General features: G+C 50.3%; 1 protein-coding gene across 1 annotated transcript in view; it reads left to right on the forward strand.

The window, feature by feature from the left end:
* Positions 1–5190, forward strand: part of ZMIZ1 (zinc finger MIZ-type containing 1) — a 36351-nt gene extending 31161 nt beyond the window's left edge. Inside the window, exon 17 of the mRNA XM_021709664.1 lies at positions 1318–5190. Within this exon, the coding sequence (XP_021565339.1) occupies positions 1318–1425 (108 nt within the window). The 3' untranslated portion in view covers positions 1426–5190. The remainder of the gene's footprint in view (positions 1–1317) is intronic.
* The last annotated feature ends 12519 nt before the right edge of the window (positions 5191–17709 follow it).

Here is a 17709-nt window from a genome sequence, read left to right on the forward strand (position 1 = left end):
GGGTGGGGGGTGGGCCCCAGCCAGTCTCCTGGCTCCAGAACAGGAAACCCCACCGGGGGAAGTGTCACCGCGGGTCCCCTCCACCCTAGTCCCCTGGCCACAGCCCTGTACCCCAGTCCCGCCCCACCCTCCACCCAGACTCTGGCAGGGTCCCTCAGGGCAGCACAGAAGGGTCCCTGCCCCTCTCCCTCCCCCAGCCCTCTCCCCACGTTGAGCTTGCGATTTCTGTGTCTGCCACACATTCTCTGGCCCCCGGCAGGGGAGTGGCTGGAGGGACTAGGGCCCTGTGTCTGCCTCGCTGGTGTGTGTCTGTCTCCAGTTTTCTTGTCCGTGTGTCGTCCATGCCCTGCTTCTGCTTGCTCCATCACTCACTCCAAGAGCCCCCATGTGGGGAGACAGAAGAGGGGGGCAGTGGGATCAGCCTGGGGTCACAGCCGGGGACAGCAGGCTGGAGTGGACAACAGAGGGCCACCCTGATGCCTGCATGATCTGAAGGGTGGTAGGAACACTGAATGACCGGGCTGGGCAGCTGGACAGGGCTGGCTGGGTGGGATGGAGCACTGGGCCTTCCCATCCCCCCACCATGGGAGCGCCTCTTACACCCCAGGCTCTGGACTCCCTGGGGAGGCCTGCCCTCTCCTCAGCCGCTCTTGTCCTCCACACCCAGCCCTGCTCTGTCACTCTTGGCCCCACAGTGTCAGACAGGCCTTGAGTAGACACTTGCTCACTATGTAGCCATCTCAGATCCCCGCCCAGCTCTCCTCCCCAGACCAGGCCAGTGGGGCTGCTTTTAGATGCCTGAGGCTTCCCCATGGGTCAGAAAGACTGCAAGGACATCTCAGTAGAGAGTAGGGACAGTCTGCACCCTCTGCCAGGGGCCACAGGGAAGGACGGCTGCCAGCCAGCTGTACCCGCCAGCCCACCTATGTGTGAAGCTGTGTGGTTTCTGCTGGGAGGCCTTTGTGACCCTAAGCTCCTCACACAGGTTCTGAGAGGGGCAAAGGGACAGTCTAATCAAGGGGAAGCCCCTTGACCCACCATGGGGGCTTCCCAGCTTGTAGAGCTGAAGTCTGTGGGCCCCCTTCCCCCTAGGCTCAAAATGAGCTCAAATGTGCTCCAGTCTGAGTGCAGTGGCCTGGGCATTTTTGGGTACAGCCTACAGACCCAGGCTCAAGATTTTGTTTTCCCGCTTTTAGCAAGGGCCTCAGGAGACAGATGAGGGGAAGCAGACAGGCCGGGGGCATCCCTGTACTCCTCACCCTGCCCTGGTCTCCCAGCCGACGCCTCAACTGGGCGTGTGTACTTCTTCTTTTCCAGCTCCTTCCAGAACTCACAAATCCTGATGAGCTCCTCTCCTACCTGGACCCCCCCGACCTGCCGAGCAATAGTAACGATGACCTCCTGTCTCTCTTTGAGAACAACTGAAGCCCACCCCGTCGGGGGCTCCCCCCACACTCTGCCTCCTCCCCCCGCCCCACACACTTTTCCACCTAGGAGCCCGTGCCCTCAGACCTCCCCTCGCCCGGAGCCACAGGCTGAGGGGCGGGGAGCCCTCTCCTGCCGCAGCCCTCATCACAGAGGGGCGAGGAGGGCACGCCAGGAAGGCCGTGGGTCTGGAGCCTGTGTCCTGCCTGCACACCCTGGGCTCGGGCCCAGGCCCGGCGCAGGCCCCGAAGATGATCCTCCTGAGGGAACCGGTCAAGTAAGAGGGCACACGCTGGCGCGGCTTCCCGGTCCCTCCATGTGTGCTGGTTCCAGATGACCTTCCAGTGCCCCCAAGGTTCTTCCATTTTCTCAACTGTGACTCTGCCTCCTGGCCCAGAGCCTCCTTCGAGTGACTGTGGAGCCTGAGAGAAGGCCCCCCCAAGACCCAGGGTGGGTCCAAAACCTTAGAAGAGCAGTGACGGTTGGTAGCAGTGAGACTGGCCTGCCCACCACCACCCACCACAGAAAAGCACAAGCCTCCGGGAAAGAACATCTCTCAGGGGCCAAGTTTGACCCCTGACCTCTAAGCCAAGATACCCTGTAAACATGCTCTCTCGGAAAGCAGAGAAAAAGGACAGGATTCTGTGTTCACGAGAGGGTATGCCATTCCTGCTTGGGGACTGGTGGGAAAGGAGGCCAGGACCTCCCCAGAGCCAGGACATCTCGGATGGCTTCACCACCTTCAGGCTCAGCTCAGCCTTGGGAGACAGTGCACACGTGTGCCCAACCAAAATGACTGTGCCCTTGGTTGGGGGGCGAGGGGGGGATGCCGCCAGCTGGAGTCAAACAGGAGCAGCAACTTAAAACTTTGCTCCAATCCACTCCCTGTTTTTAAACAGCAACAATTTAAAGCTTCATGAAGTCACCTGGAGAAAAGGAACGTTGCACTTGGACAGCAAGCAAACCATTTCTCTCCGCATTGTTTCCCCTTCCTCCTCCTTCCCCTCGCCCCTCCCGCTCCAAGACTGTTCCCTGGTACACCCTCTTCCCTCTGTGTCCTTGTTCTCTTTGTCCAGCCAGACAGCAAGACAGGCGTAGAAAGGCAGGGTTGGCGCGTGCACAGGAGCCCAGGGCATCGTGTCTGTTCAGCTTCTCTGCCTATCTGTCCCTGTGCTGAAGGTTGTCCCCACCTCCAGCCCAGGCCATCACTGTGTGCACCAGGATGTACCTGCCGGCATCACAGGCTGCTTCTGTGGCCGCCTCACATGCCTCCTGTGGCTGCCAGCTCCCTTCCCCGCTGTACCCTTCTTCCACCGAAGCTTACCCCACACTCCTGCTCAATCAAGCAGAGGCAGCCCGGCCTTCCCTCCTCTGCACTCCATCCTGCTCAGTGCTCTCTGATGTCTCTTGGGGAGCTTGTCCTGCGTCCACTTTGTTTCGGGCTCATCTGTGCCCCACCCCCCCAAGCCACACGGCCTGGGGCGATGCCGGGTTGTCCCGTCACTTGGGTCCCACCTGTAAATTCTTTGCCCCCTTCCTTGCCACTGCCCGGGCCCTTTCATGCACTTCCGTCCGCTGTGGGTGTTTTCTGGCTCCCGCTGTGTGGTGGGTGGTCCCAGCGCTTCTTGTGGATTTTACCGAAAAGGTGGCCCCACCTGTCGACTTCCAGTCACTGTCCCACATGGCACAAGGTTTTCTGCAGGAGACCTGCCATTGCCCCTGCCCCTGCCCCTTTTTTCCTTTGTCCTGTCATCGAGGTTTTTTCAAACAGCGTGTTGTTCAGTATGCAAATCAATTATTTTAAGAATCGCTTTTGTAAATATCTTTGTGAATATTTTAGTATCGTCTTTGATAATATTCAACATTTTCACAACCTGGTTTTAGCCTTTGCTGGTGTTTTTAAAATACCTTGACTCAAAGACCGAGTCTTTTTTTTTTTTTTTTTTTAAACTACGAAAACAAAACAACCAGGGCTATTTGTACAGATGAAGGGACAGCAAAAGAGGTGGCTGCACTGGGAATCAGAAGACTAGGGAACCTCTGCTTAGTGCCAGCCTCCAAGACAACGCCAGGTAGCATGTGGCCACCCTTGCCCAGTGCCAGTGACCCGGCAGGTGACTCTGCTTAGTTGGACCGTCTGGGGACTGCAGCTCCTGACAGACTTAAAGATGCCTTCCTTGGGAGTCCCTGCTTTCTGCCTTGATTCTTGGCCCCAGAAAGGCCTAGAGTCCATTCTGGCTCTTTTCAGGGTGTGCCCAGACTCCATTCGTAGACCTCTCCACGACTTTCTAGTGCAGAGGGTCTAGATACTCCCTGCAGCCCTGGCTCCAGGCACTTCCCCAACCCTCTCTGGGCTCGGCGCCTGAGGCTGCATTCCTGGGTTCCCTCCCCAGCAAGCCTCCACCAGCAACTTCGGCAAAGAGCTCTCCTTCAGCTGGCTCTGAGCCACGGTGCCTGAAGCCCAAGCTTTGGGGTCGGACTTTTCAAGAGTGAATTTGGAGCCAGGCCAGGGTGTGAGTGAGGTACAGAGGCATCCGGAGTGGGAACAAACCCCAAGTCATGACAGAAGCAGGTAGATAGCATCTGTAAGCAGAGGTGGTCCTGAGCTCTAGAGACTTCCCCTGTCGTTCTGGACAACTACTTGGAGCCATACGTAACCTCAGCAAAAACACGAGGCCTCAGCAAGCCACTTTTCCATGACGAGCATCCACCCAGCCCACAGGCATGTTTCCACTGCCACTCTGCAAGTCGGACAGGGAGTCCGCGGGCAGCGGAAAGGGCCAAGTACAGGCAATCACCCCCATCTTCTTGGTTTGAAGCTTTATCCATGTATCATGTTCCCTGTAGCCATTTTATTTTTTAAGAAACTGCTAATACTTTCTCCCTGATGGAAGCCCTGACCACCCACCCCCACTCCCACCCCATCCCAGAGAGCTACAGGTCTGCTCCCGACGGGCCTCGGGCCTGACCCGTCCAGACAGGGCAGCGTCAGCAGCAGCGACTCAAGGGACGTGTGTACATATGTAAATGAGAAATAGAGACATGTCAACAGATGCATTCATTTCTCTCGGAATGTGTATTGTTTTTATCTTACAAAACAAAACAAAAAAAAAGGCTTGGAACTCCCATCTTACGTGGAAAAACTAGAGATCCTGTTTGTTAGCGTTTGTGAGTTCTTCACACGTGTCTCACTCATGTAATATACTCTGACCCTGCGTGGAAAGGGATTTTTGTTCTGTTTTGCTTTTATTTTACCTACATGTACTATTTAGCTTCAGTGTACTAGTCCTACCACCTGTGTATTTTTAGGGTGCTATGGAAATAATGAAAAGAAACGGGGATTTCAGAAGAAAATTGTAACCAAATTCATACTTTGTATAATTTTTGATATCATGATCACAGGTGATTCACACGTACACACATAAACACACCCACACGTGCAGCCTGAAGTGACTCCCACAGAAACCGTCATCGTCTTTGTACATCGTATGTACAATGCAATCATTTCATACTTTCAACTGGTCAGAAAACTAATTGTGATTTCTAGTCTTGCAAAGCTGTATGTAGTTAGATGATGTGACAACCTCTAATATTTATCTAATAAATATGTATTCAGATGAAACCTGTATATTAGGTGTTCATGTGGTTATTTTGTATTTAAAGATCAAATTATTTGACTATTGCTAGACATTTCTATACTCTGTTGTAACACTGAGGTATCTCATTTGCCCATGTTAATTTTTTTCTAAATAAATGGACAAAAACGAAGGTTTGGCGAATTAGCTATTTTGTGGATGTCAACGAGTGGTCTGGGTGTTTTTGCCTTTGTTTTTAAAACACCACCCCTGCCCTGTCTCCCTCCACACACGCTAGAAAGAAAATAGGTGGTTTGGGTGTCGAATTGGAAGCGGCCCTGTTCTGGCCCTGTTCCGGCCCTGTTCCGGGTGTCCCTGCAGAGGTCCTGGAACCTGTCCCTGGGGGGATAAGCAGGGCGTGTATCTGGAAGGACTGACGAGGGAGGGAGTCGGTTGGGGCCAATGGTGGCCAGTCTCTGATAGTCCCTTGTGGATTGCTCTGGGTTCAAAGATGGGACTCTGCCACAGAGGGTTCAGAGGAAAACAAGCACAGCCAGGCTGCATAGACAGTGCTGTGTTGACCCTCTAAAGGCTTTCTCTTTTCTATGACTGGGCTTCTCTCACCACAGCCTCTGACATTTCAAGCATTGACTGCTCTCCCTGCATTTCTGATTGAACTTTTGGAGAAGTGCATCTGCTTGGCAGAGCCTGTCAGCCAGTCGCTGCCCTCTCACCACTTAGCCTAACCACTGGTGGACAGGAAGAAAGCAAAGGTGGGGTGGCCGTGGTCTTCCCTTGGCAAGGACTGTCCACAGAGGAAGTGGGGGCTGGGCAGGTGCCCCAAATATACCCATTCAAATGTATCTGGGTGTCTGTGCAGAATGTGTGTCAGGAGATTGTGAGGGCAAGTGTGAGGGGTTTGTGTGTTCAGGAACCAGCAGTGGGAAGGGAGCTGGGTGCCCAAAAGTCCCCGGGGACTACTGAGATGTCCAGAGTCTCTCCTTTTGGTGGGAGACGGAAGGCAAGGGGGAGAAGATTTACTTTAAAAATGAAATACAGCCAGGCTCAGTGGCTCAGCCTGTAATCCCAGCACTTTGGGAGGCCAAGGCAAGTGGATTACCTGAACCCGAGGGTTCGAGACCCGCCCAGGCAACTTGGTGAGACCACATCTCTACAATAAGTCAAAAACTAGTCGGGCGTGGTAGTGCGCACCTGTAGTTCCTGCTACTTGGAAGGCTGAGGCGGAAGGATCGCCGGAGCTCAGCAGGTCGAGCCTGCGGTGACTGGGAGCATGGCACTGCACTTCAGCCTGGGCAAGGGAATGAGACTCCAACTCAAAAGCAAAAGAAATACCAGCCACTACTAAGCTGCGGGCACTGCCTTCTACCAGCACTGCCAGGGCAGATGTGTTTCTCTGAAAACCCACACTCCTTCGCGAAGGAGGTGGTTAGTTAACATCAGGGAGTGTTCCCAAAGGGAACACACCCAGTTCTCTACTGCCTTAGAACTTCTCAATAACCATCCAGTGACCCATGGAGTCAGTGTGGCAGGACATGGCCGGCACTTTTTTTTTTTTGAGAAAGCAGGATTTATTGAGAAGACAGAAAAGCTTCCACAGTGGGAGGGGACCCGGAGGGGTTGCCCCGATCAGAACTTTTTAATGAACTAGATGAGACTAAAGTAGAAAATGCCAGGAGTATACCTACAGAGTAAAGAGAAGGATTATATCAAGACATGTTTGGGGTGTGTGTGTGTGTGTGTGTGTGTGTGTGTGTGTGTGTGTGTGTGTGCCTGCTGCGTCATGATGTTCTTACTTGTGGGTTGTGGTTAAAAACAAAAAGTTTAAATGCCATTGCCTTAAAGGCAGGAAGTAGGCAGGGGAGTGGGAAGAGGGAGGGCGGGCAGTGTCTTCCCTAACTTCGCAATAAGAAGCAAACTTTCCTGACATTTTAGCTTGAGCCCTTGAAACCAAGGAGACAGCTAAACACAGGCCTGTGGCTGCCCCACGTGGCTGCCTGAAGACTGACTGGCCCTACCCCAGCTAACTTCTCTGGAGGTGGGTACTTCTTTCCTTGGGCCTAACTCAGGAATGAGAAAAGTCCACTGAAAAAGCCCAGTGGAGGACCTGGCTGGGGCAGCTCAGCGTCCCCACACCAGGGGCCACACATCGTGGGTTATCTTGGATCTCTGTTCTTCCCCCAGCCCACCCTGCAAAAGCTCCACCCTCACCCCACTGACTGTGCCTCCACATAAGGTTGTGGGGTGCTCTTGGGGAAAGGCATTCAGCCCCACAAGTTGAAACCAGAATGCATTGGGGTCTCCTGCCTCACTGAGTCCTCAGGAGCACCCTTTTAATCTTGACTGGTCTCCCCACCCACCCATTTCCATTGTCCTCCGCTCCAGCCTCCTACTCAGCCACGCCCGCCTTGCTCTCGGTGGGTTCCTCAGCCACCACGCAGACCCCTCAACTCCCTCCTTCCTACCCACAGACCTACTTCCATCCACCCTCAACTGTATCTTCTTCCTCCCAGGCCCAGAGGATGTGGTGTCCCTTCCCCAGGCAGGGCCAACCCCTCCCCTGGCCCTGACACCGTCACCACCTTCTCTTCTGTGAGAGACTTCACTCCATCAGCCCCTTTCCTGTGCCTTCCCCCTTTCCTTTCCCAGGTTGAAGCCTCCCTCCGGAGCTGGTGCTATGAGGTCCAGCTCATGTTTATCTCCCCCCACCCCCAATGTCTAGTCTCTGCCCCTCCTCACACAGGCATCTCAGCCTGAGGTTACCCATGCTCACTCTCTTTCCTCAGTCACCCCTTAGATGCCCGGTTGGTGTGCCACCCATTCTCTGAAACATCTCTTGCGAGCTCACCAATGGCCTGTTGGCTGTTACTCCGTGCTGCTTGAGGAGACCAGACCTCTCAGCTGCACGTGACAGTTGCCATCTCTTCCTTGAAGATCTCTTCTCTTGGTGCTATGGTGCGAATGTTTGTCCCCTGTGAAAAGGAATCCCCAGGGTAACAGTATTTAGAAGTGGAGCCATTAAGAGATAATTGGGTCATGAAGGCTCTGCCTTTATGAATGGATTGATGCATTAATAGATTAATGAGTTATCATGGGAGTAGTTTAGTTATCACAAGAGGGGGTCTGTAGTAAGACCAGGCTGGCATGCTCTTGCCCTCCTTGCCACATGATGCCATCTACCTCCCCATGTTATGATGCAGCATGAGGCCTTCACCAGAGGCAGCCACCTGATCTTGAACTTCTCAGCCTCCAGAACCATTAGCTAAATAAACCTCTTTTCGTTATCAATTACCCAGTCTTGGAGATTCTGTGAGAACACCAGAAAACAGACTAAGACACTTGAATTCCATAACCATTCCCTCTTTCAGTTCTTCAGTTCTCCTTGAGTCCCTCTGACTGCTCCTTCTTTGTCGTCTTCATCGGTTTCTATAGTAACTCGGTACTTACGGAGCTCCATCAAGATCCCTTTACAGAGATCTCTTTACTGGCTTACCTATCCCTCTGCTGTTATGAGTGTTGGCTGCCAAAAGCCCACAATGTCTCTCCTTCACCAGAAAATCATCCTCAGCAGACAGAAATCTCCTTGCCTGAGAGGTTACCTGCCCTCTACTCCCCCACATGCACTCCTGCCAGGCAACCTACAGCCAAAAACTGATTTCTAAAAGAAATAAAATGAGGATAGGATGCTGGAGGAGGACCACTGACCAGATGGCAGTGAGGACCCATCACTGTGGCAGGTAGAGATGATAGTTCCAGGCATGGGGTGGCAGTGTGTCACCTGTGGTAAACTAAGACAGGACACAGGTGAGGGAGCTGTACAGGCTGGTGCAAAGTCTCTGGCATCTGAGAAGCATACGCAAAGAATAACTATTAAGACTATGGAATTAGTGGCTGTTGCTAAGTGTCACAGATTCATTGAAGAAAGGAAATTATGGTTGTAGATCTCCTAACTGGCAATTTAAAGTGTGAGAGTCAGAGGAAACCTCTTGTCAGGAAGCAATGAAAAACACTTACCTTCTGGAGCCAGAGAGAAAAGGGAGTGATGACCAGAGGATTCCATTGTAAGAGCAGCAGTATTTGAGAAAAGGGTGAATTCTCTGTCAAGGGAGGTCTACTATACCCAAAACAGGCTCCTAATAGGGTAAGAGACATGAAATGTAGAATGTCACACCAATGCCTCTCCCTTGGCACACATATATGGTCACACAGAGGGTTTATTATAACCAACTGACAGAGAAGGAAAATTCCCAAGTTTGGATCACAAATGGGTTGACTTGCTATATGGGTGCAAGCCAAAAGTAAACTCAAATGTGGTCCTGAAAGGTGGGTGAGAGAAACTCCCTCCAATAGGAAGAGATTTGGGCAGTACATCTGGTCATTTGCATGGCAAGAGAAGTGACCTTCATAAGGATATACACACACTCATGGGCAGTGGCAAATGGCTTAGCTATGTCTTGGTCATAGGCCTAGAAGAGCAAGATTGAACTATCAGAGTCAAGGGGGACAGGGAAAGAGGTACATAGACCTATGGGAGAGGGCAAAAAGTGTGATGATAACGTACCACATTTTTTTTTTGAGTTGGAGTCTCACTCTGTCACCCAGGTTGGAGTACAGTGGCATGCTAATGGCCATCACAGCCTTGACCTGCTGGGCTCAGGCAATCCTTCCAGGACCTTAGCCTTCCAAGTAGCTTTCCACCACACCCAGCTAATTTTTTGATTTATTGTAGAGTTGAGATCTCATCAAGTTGCTCAGGCTGGTCTCGAACCCCTGGGCTCAGGCAATCCTCTTGCCTCAGTCTCCCAAAGTGCTGGGATTATAGGCTTGAGCCACCGCATCTGGCCTATGTACTACATTTTACCATGCACCAGAGAGCATCCATTGCAATAGAGTCACTAAACAACAAAGTAGGTAGGATGACTTGGCTAGCGGATGTTGGCCAGTCTCTGTCCTTGCTTCTCATCCTTCTTCTAGTCCTTGCCCAGTATGGGTTCATGAACGGAGTATCACAGTGACAGTGACAAAGTTGTGTGTAACCCTGGCAGCCTTGGCTTCCTCTCTCCTAGACCACTGCTGAATATCTAACCTGCCATCAACAGAACTCAAGCTGAGTCCCTGATATAATAGCATCCCATGAGGAGACCAACTAGCCACTTGGTGGCCAGGTTGCTATGTAGGCCCCCTTCCATCGTGGAAAGGGCAGTGACTTGCCCTGACCAGGGTGAATGCATATTCTACGTATGAGTTCCTCTCTCACTTGCCAAAGCCTTAGGCCATCACCACTATTTGAGGGCTCACAGGGTGTCTGATTCACTGGCGTGGGCTCTCATTCAACACCACTGCAGACCCAGGAACTCCGAGTCACGGCAAGGGCTCTTTGGCAGTAGGTACTTGATCACAGGATACACTGGTCCTCCCACATAGCACACCATCCAGACGCTACCAGACTATGAAGGGTAGAATGGTCTCTTAAAGACACAACTGAGGGATCAAGCTGGAGATGACACCCGGTGAAGATGAGGGATAGGGGGATGCTTTCCTTCAGGCTGCACTGTCCACCCTGAACCAATGAGAATTCTCTGTCAATCAATAGGTAGATGGAATAAATTTAATGTGGGAATGGAGTGGATCTGAGCAATGCAAGGGGTGAACTGTAGTAGACACTGTGGTTCCCTGCCCAAACCCCTTCGGCTAGGACAATGCACCCCTTCCCCAGTTGCTGTGAGTATTGGCTTTTCACAGCTCACAGCCCCTTTTCTCTGGAGGATTGTTCCAAGGTGACAAGAGCTGCCTTACCTGTGAAGTTCCATCCTTTGGGGGTGGCCCACAAACAATGATGAATCCAGGGCACAAAGAGCGGGCCCTCTTAGGGTGATCTAGTTTGTGCTTCAAAGCCCTTGCCTCATGATCCCACCAAAGGCAGCCTCTTCCTGAGACCCTATCAAGTTCAGCTCTCCCCTTGTTTTACCCCTTGTTCTCTCACTGTTACAGATTGTTTCTGAATAACAGTCCCTCAACAAATCAGCTTCCCATGGACACCAAAACATTATTTCTGTTATTCTTTTTTTTTTTTTGAGTTGGAGTCTCACTCTATTGCCCAGGCTAGAGTGCACCAGCACGCTCACGGCCACCCCAGCATCAACCGACTGGGCTCCAGCAATCCTTCTACCTCAGCCTTTCTAGTAGCCAGAACTACAGGTGTGCACCACCATGCCCAGCTAATTTTTAGATTTATTGTAGAGACGAGGTCTCACCAAGTTGCCCAGCCTGTTCTCAAACCCGTGTGCTCAGGCAATCCTCTCACCTTGGCCTCCCAAAGTGCCGGGATTACAGGTTTGAGCCACCGTGCCCTGCCTATTTCTGTTCTTTAATAAAACAGAACCAAAGTTGCTGCTGAAGTGTAATGATGGGAGGGTATCAGGATTGGGCTGGTAGTCAGGAGAGGTAGAGATTGTGGACAACTAGGGAGCATTGGCTGTGACCGAGGGGCTTCTCTAGGTGTTTGTTGCCAGGTGAGAATGCAAACCCAGATGTTGCTAGACCTTCTGAATATCCAAGATAACCTAGAAATGCAGATTTTAAAAAAATACTGCAAACAAAAATATGCACAGACACTGTAGAGCTGAAATAAAACAGAGACGGGCTGCATCTGCCTCAGTGGTCCTCAGTCCCTAACCTTTGACTGACCCAGGACCACATGCTTGTTTAAATGGCAGGACCAAGATACAAGCCCAGCCCTGTGGGTCCTTGGAGCTTACCTGCTATGTGCTGAATCTCTAGATTAGCTGGAGATACCAGGGCCTGCCTCAAGCCCTTCGGAGGTATCCATAGTCTGCAGATCCTAAGACTGGACCCATCCTTCCCCATTCCCAGCCCTGAATTTCAAACCCACACCTTTGTCAAAGACTGCCCCTCCTCCTGGAATGCCCACTCTAGACTTTCAGGAGCCCCTGAGCACCCTCCTCCTCCTTCCCTATAAACCACCACCTGCTTCCATCAAAGGACATATAACTAAACCCCTCTGACCTTAGCCTATTAGACCAGGATGGATACATGACCCGAAGGGTTAGCTGGTCAGAGACCAATTATTTGAGGGGAGACCAAAAAAAACCCCAGGATTTATGTATAAAAAATTGTTTTAAATTTAACAATAAAATTAAAAATAAACAAAAATTTATTTATAAAAAATGTATTCTTACATGTTTAAACTTCAGTCACCTTTAAAGTACTCTCCGTTTGATGCAATACACCTATCAAGATGTTTTTTTCGCTGCTCAAAACAGTTTTTGAAATCATCAATTTAGATGTCTTTTAGTTCTTCAGCTATTTTTTGTTTCACCTCTTCCACATCGGCAAAATATTTCCCTTTAGGACTTTTTTCATCTAGAGAAACAAAAAAAAGTTGCTCAGGGTGAGATGTGGATAGAGAGGTTAGGGCACGGGAGTCATGGTGTTTTGTGGCAGGTGTGCTGTCATGGTGGAAGAACCAGTCACCTGTTTGCCACAACTCAGGACATTTCTTCTGCCAATTGTGATGCGACCTTCTCAAAACTTCCAGATAAAAATTTTGGTTGACCATTTGATCCAGAGGAGGAAATTCCAAGTGTGCTACAAGGGGCCCGGCCTCCAAAAGATAATTCTGGGATTTTTGGAAGTCCCCTCGGTATTACCTCCTTCATTCAAGAATCTGACCTGAGACACAAAGACTGCAGGGTGGCCACCATGGCCCCGGTAGGAGTTGAGGCCCAGTCTGCCAGTGGCACTCTTTTCCTGCTCTTACCAGATCTCTGTTACTAGGCTTGATCTTTATCTTTAAACTATCTCCTCCCCTCCAGGACACATGATTTCTTTGTTCCTTTTATGAATTTGCTGATATCAAAAGTTAAGTCTTCTGATAACCATGTTACTAGAACAAAAGGAGATTTCTAGCTTTCAACTCAAAGAATGTGTGTTACAATGGAGATATATGTCAAACAGAGACAGGATCCCAGCTTTGGTGATCTGGGAGCCCTCTCTTCCTGTTGCTACTATCCACTGTCCAGGATCCAGTTTCTTCTTTCCCTTAGGGCAAGACAGACCAGACCAGCTAGAACACTGCTGATGATGTCACAGACTGCATATCGCACCTCTGGCAGCTCCCAGACTCTGCAGACTGGTTTTAGCGTCTGAAACTTGAGGCAGCTCCCGGTTTCCACAGTGGACATTTCATGTCCTGCTTGCCTAGTTCCCTCCCTTCCTCTGGGAACCACTCTAGCTTCCTCTTTCTGTCCCTCTCTGACATGTGCCCTGGGCTAATCACTGAGCTGTCAGTGGCTCAAGACAATGCTCACGTCACAGCTTGATGTGGCTCTCCCCAGTAGAGCACCATCTGTGTGGTCACTCATGAATTCAGGTTCTCCTCATCCCGTAGCTCTGCCTTCCTCTAGGCCCTGACACTGCATTCAGCTAGCAGATGCAGAGAAACAAAGGCATACCCTGTAGGGAGTGAGTTTCTGGGCCAGGCCCACATTTTATTGGCTAAAGCTCAACCATATGTCTATACCTAACTGCAAAGGTAGCCCGGAAGAAGTTCAGAGAGAGCTGAACAAAGAAGATGCAGGGAGACGTATTCTAGCTGTGTGATGAGAAGGAAGTGAAAATTCTAGGGAAGGATTTTGTTTGGTCCCACCGGGTTCTGTGTCCACTCCCTGGCCCAGTCATTTTGAACTTCAAGGCAGAATTGTGTCAGCTTCCATGGAACTGATGAACATACAGCCAATTAGGCTTTGCTGCAGAACAAACAGCTGTTTATTATTCATGACCTAAAACAACTATCTCCTTGTTTATTTTTGCCTATGAGTTCATGGGTTGAGTGAGCAGTTCTGCAGATCCAGGCCAGGCTCGTCCAGTCTCAGTTGAGTTCAGTCAAGTATCTGCTGTCAGCAGGCAGGTTGGGTTAGATCAGCCCCACTTGCATGTTTGGTAGTTGGTGTGCAGTCAGCTGGGGTGATGTGGTAACTGGGCCATCTGTCTCTCATCACCCAACAGGCTAGCCTGGACTTGTTCCAGTGGTTGACAGGTACTGAGAGACAAAGAGGAAGTGCATGAGGTTTCTTTTTTCTTTTCTTTTTTTTTTTTTTAGTTGGAGTCTCACTCTGTTCAGCCCAGGCTGGGGTGCAGTGGGACGCTCACAGCCACCGCAGCCTCAACCTGCTGGCCTCAGGCAATCCTTCTGCCTCTGTCTTCCAAGTAGCTGGAACTACAGTCACGCGCCACCACACCCAGCTATTTTTTTTTTTATTTATTGTAGAGACAAGATCTCACCATGTTGCTCAGGCTGGTCTTGATCTCCTGGGCTCAGGCAATCCTCTCACCTCGGCCTCCCAAAGTGCTTGGATTACAGGCTTGAGCCACCGTGCCCGACCACGAGGTTTCTTAATGCTCACAACTGTGTAGCATCACTTCTACCTCATTCCATTGGTCCAAACAAATCCCAAGACCAACCTAGATCCAAGATGTGGAAAAAGAGACTCTTCCTCTTGATAGGAGGAGCTGCAACCTCGCACTGCAAAAAGCTGTGCACAAAGGGAAGAAAATTGCAGGGTACATAATTGTACCTACCACAGCCAATTTCTGCCACATAGCCCCCTGAAAGCTAACACAACCCCACCTTCCAGTCCACAGTGACGGGTCCAGAGGATGGGCACAGAACACAGCTGGACCAATCAGGATCCTTCCCTCCATCCTTTCTTTTCTGTCCTGGTGCTAGGATGGAGAAACTCTTTCTCCTCTGACTATGAGGCTGTGAGGATGTGAGCTTGAAAGCAGCCAACTGTCATGTCTTAGACCACGTGGAGAAGGAGGCCCCACAGTAGGGGTCTCATGACACCATGAGGCTGTCATGAGACGAGTAGCAGAGAGGAGTGACAGAAAGTTGGGTAACACCTTGGTTCTAGTGTATCTCAGTCATACCTGTGCCTTCTTCAGTTACATACACCAGTGAATCCCCTTTTCTGCTGCCACTGCCACAAATGCAACCCCTTACTCTTTGGCTGGCCTAATTGATGGGTATGGGGTAGATTCATGAAAGGGTCGTGAGAGAGGTATGGCCTTGGGCAGGGCTAGTGCCAGCCATCCCTTCTCCTAGCTGTGCTCTCCCTTCCCAGGAAGAGGGGTGAGTTGCCTGGGATCCACCCAAGGAATTGGAGACAACAAGGTCAAATTGAGTAGGGTCTTGGGGTCTGGGACCACAGCAATCACCTGGGGCTGAGGGTCACATGGGGATCTAACATCCTTAAATTGTGAGGGCTTCTACAACCCAGAATGGTCAGAAGAATCCCCAGGGGCTAGACAAAGTGAGAACACCATTGTCTACAAGGGAGGATCCCCCAAAACTGGAATTATCTTTTGGAGGTCAGGCCCCTTGTAGTACAGGCTTCTCCTGCTAGGTAAGTATATTAGGAACCTATCAGCATCAGTGTGCCGGGTAGCATTGTTGTGAGAGATTGTGTGCAGCTTCAGTGAATTTTTTTTTTGAGACTATTTTTTGTGTGTGTGAGTTGGAGTCTTACTTTGTCGCCCAGGCTGGAGGGTGGTGGCATGCTCACGGCTACTGCAGCCTTGATCTGCTGGGCTCAGGCAATCCTTCTGCCTCAGCCTTCCAAGTAGCTGGAACTACAGGCATGCGCTATCACAAATGGCTAATTTATTGATTTATTGTAGAGACCAGGTCTCGCCAAGTTGCCCAGGTTGGTCTTGAACCCATGGGCTCAGGCAATCCTCTTGCCTTGGCCTCCCAAAGTGCTGGGATTACAGGCTTGAGCCACCGCACCTGGCCTTTTTGAGATTCTTTCAACACATTTGCCCATTTCATGATGGATGATGCACAAATGCACCCGCCCACACCACACTGAGTATTCAGCAGTTTTTGACCAAAAACCAAATGACCCTCATGCCCCACCCTTCTTAGTCACCCTATCTTACCCTAAGTGACTTTGTTTGTTCGTTTCCTTGGATTAAATAAAAGTCCTCAAAGGGAAACATTTTGCTGATGTGGAAGAGGCGAAACAAAAAACAGTAGAAGAACTATAAGCCGTCAAAATTGATGATCAGAAACTGTTTTGAGTTGTGGAAGAAGCATCATATGGGTGGATTGCATCAAAGAGTGCTTTAAACATATAAGAATAAATACATAATTTGTTATAAATAAATTCTGGGAGTTTTGGGGTCCCCCCCATATATCAGTCAGAGCTTTGGGTGTCAGCAGCAGAAATCAATTCTGACAACTTTAAGAGAAAGAAAAAAGGCATTTCTTGGTAGGATATGGGTGAGTTGAAAAGGAGAAGGAAAAATAGAAAAAAGCTCAGAAAAGACTGGACAGGCTTGGAAGAAGGAACTTGTGGCCTTATTGGGCACTAATGTAGGAAAGAATGAATAAATTTCTACCTTTTCTCCACATCCTGATATCATGCCTTGCTAGAAAGCATCCAATTGATCAAACTGAGATCACAGGCGAAACTGTCCCCCCGTTCCACAGATTTTTTTTTCTGTTTTTAGTGGTGAGAGGAAGAGTCTGGTGGAAGGTTCCTCAGGGACCCTTTTCGTTTACACCAGGGGTCAGCAAGTGACAATTCTGGAGTCCAAATCCAGCCAGGTTCCTGTTTTTTATGGCCTTGGAACTAAGAAAACATTTTTTATTTTTAAGTGATTACATGTTTAAATGATTATCTAAGTACCAACATTGTAGTCTCAGTTTTGCCTCTTGGCTCATAAAACCTAAAGTACTGACTATCTGACCCTTTAAGGAAAAGTTTGCAGACCCCTGGTTCACACAGTAGGGCTCAGGCACCTGGATACATTGATCCAGGAAGACAGGTGATATAGAGGGAGAAAGATTTCCTCCAAAGGAAGGGTGAACAGATATAACAAAGGCCGTGTGTGTGTGTGTGTGTGTGTGTGTGTGTGTGTGTCTTCAAACAGATGTCTCCCCACCAGCTCTGTCATCTAGGAAGAAAGCCCAGAATTAAAGTGAAATGATTTGGACCGGATGCCCTTCGCGGTCATTGTCAGGTTAATGGAAGCTTTGCTTTACAGTGTAATTCAGAGCAGGAAGGAGTGGGAGCTTTCTAAATGTAGTAAGTCAAAGTTACTGTCAGGAAAAGGGTCAAGTTTATGTAAAACGGAGACACGTGTGTTTCTTATAGTTCTGGTCACCTCCGGCCACCATGTTGGAAGCCTAGCTCACTGAAGCTGCCATGTAGAAAGATGACATGGAGAGAACCCAGAAAGTGAGAGATTCCCATGAAGCCCTGGCTGCCCCAGCCCTGGCTGTCTGAGTCTTTCCTGCCTGGGCACTAGAACTGTGAATGAGGAAGCCTTTTAGACGACCCCAGTCCAGCATCATCTGGCTGTGGCCACATGACACCTCAAGGGAGACCGGCATAGGGGAGTCCAGGCAAACTCCAGATCCATGAGATCCATGACCAATTGTTGTCTGAAGCTGCTATTCTGGGCAGCTCATGGTGCAGCAATAGACAACCAAGCCACCGCCATGGAGGGCCTGCATCTCTGTCATGCAGGGTGTACTGGATCTGTGGCCATTAGGGAAGGGCATAAGCTCAGGGTACGGGGGAATGGGGTAAACCCTCTCCATCCACCCCTGGGCACCCCCAGGACCCATCCAAACAGGACTCCTGGGCTCAATGACAGTGTG

This window comes from Carlito syrichta, unplaced genomic scaffold (assembly GCF_000164805.1).
Source record: "Carlito syrichta isolate Samal-C Ts95f unplaced genomic scaffold, Tarsius_syrichta-2.0.1 Scaffold71970, whole genome shotgun sequence".
Taxonomy (NCBI): domain Eukaryota; kingdom Metazoa; phylum Chordata; class Mammalia; order Primates; family Tarsiidae; genus Carlito; species Carlito syrichta.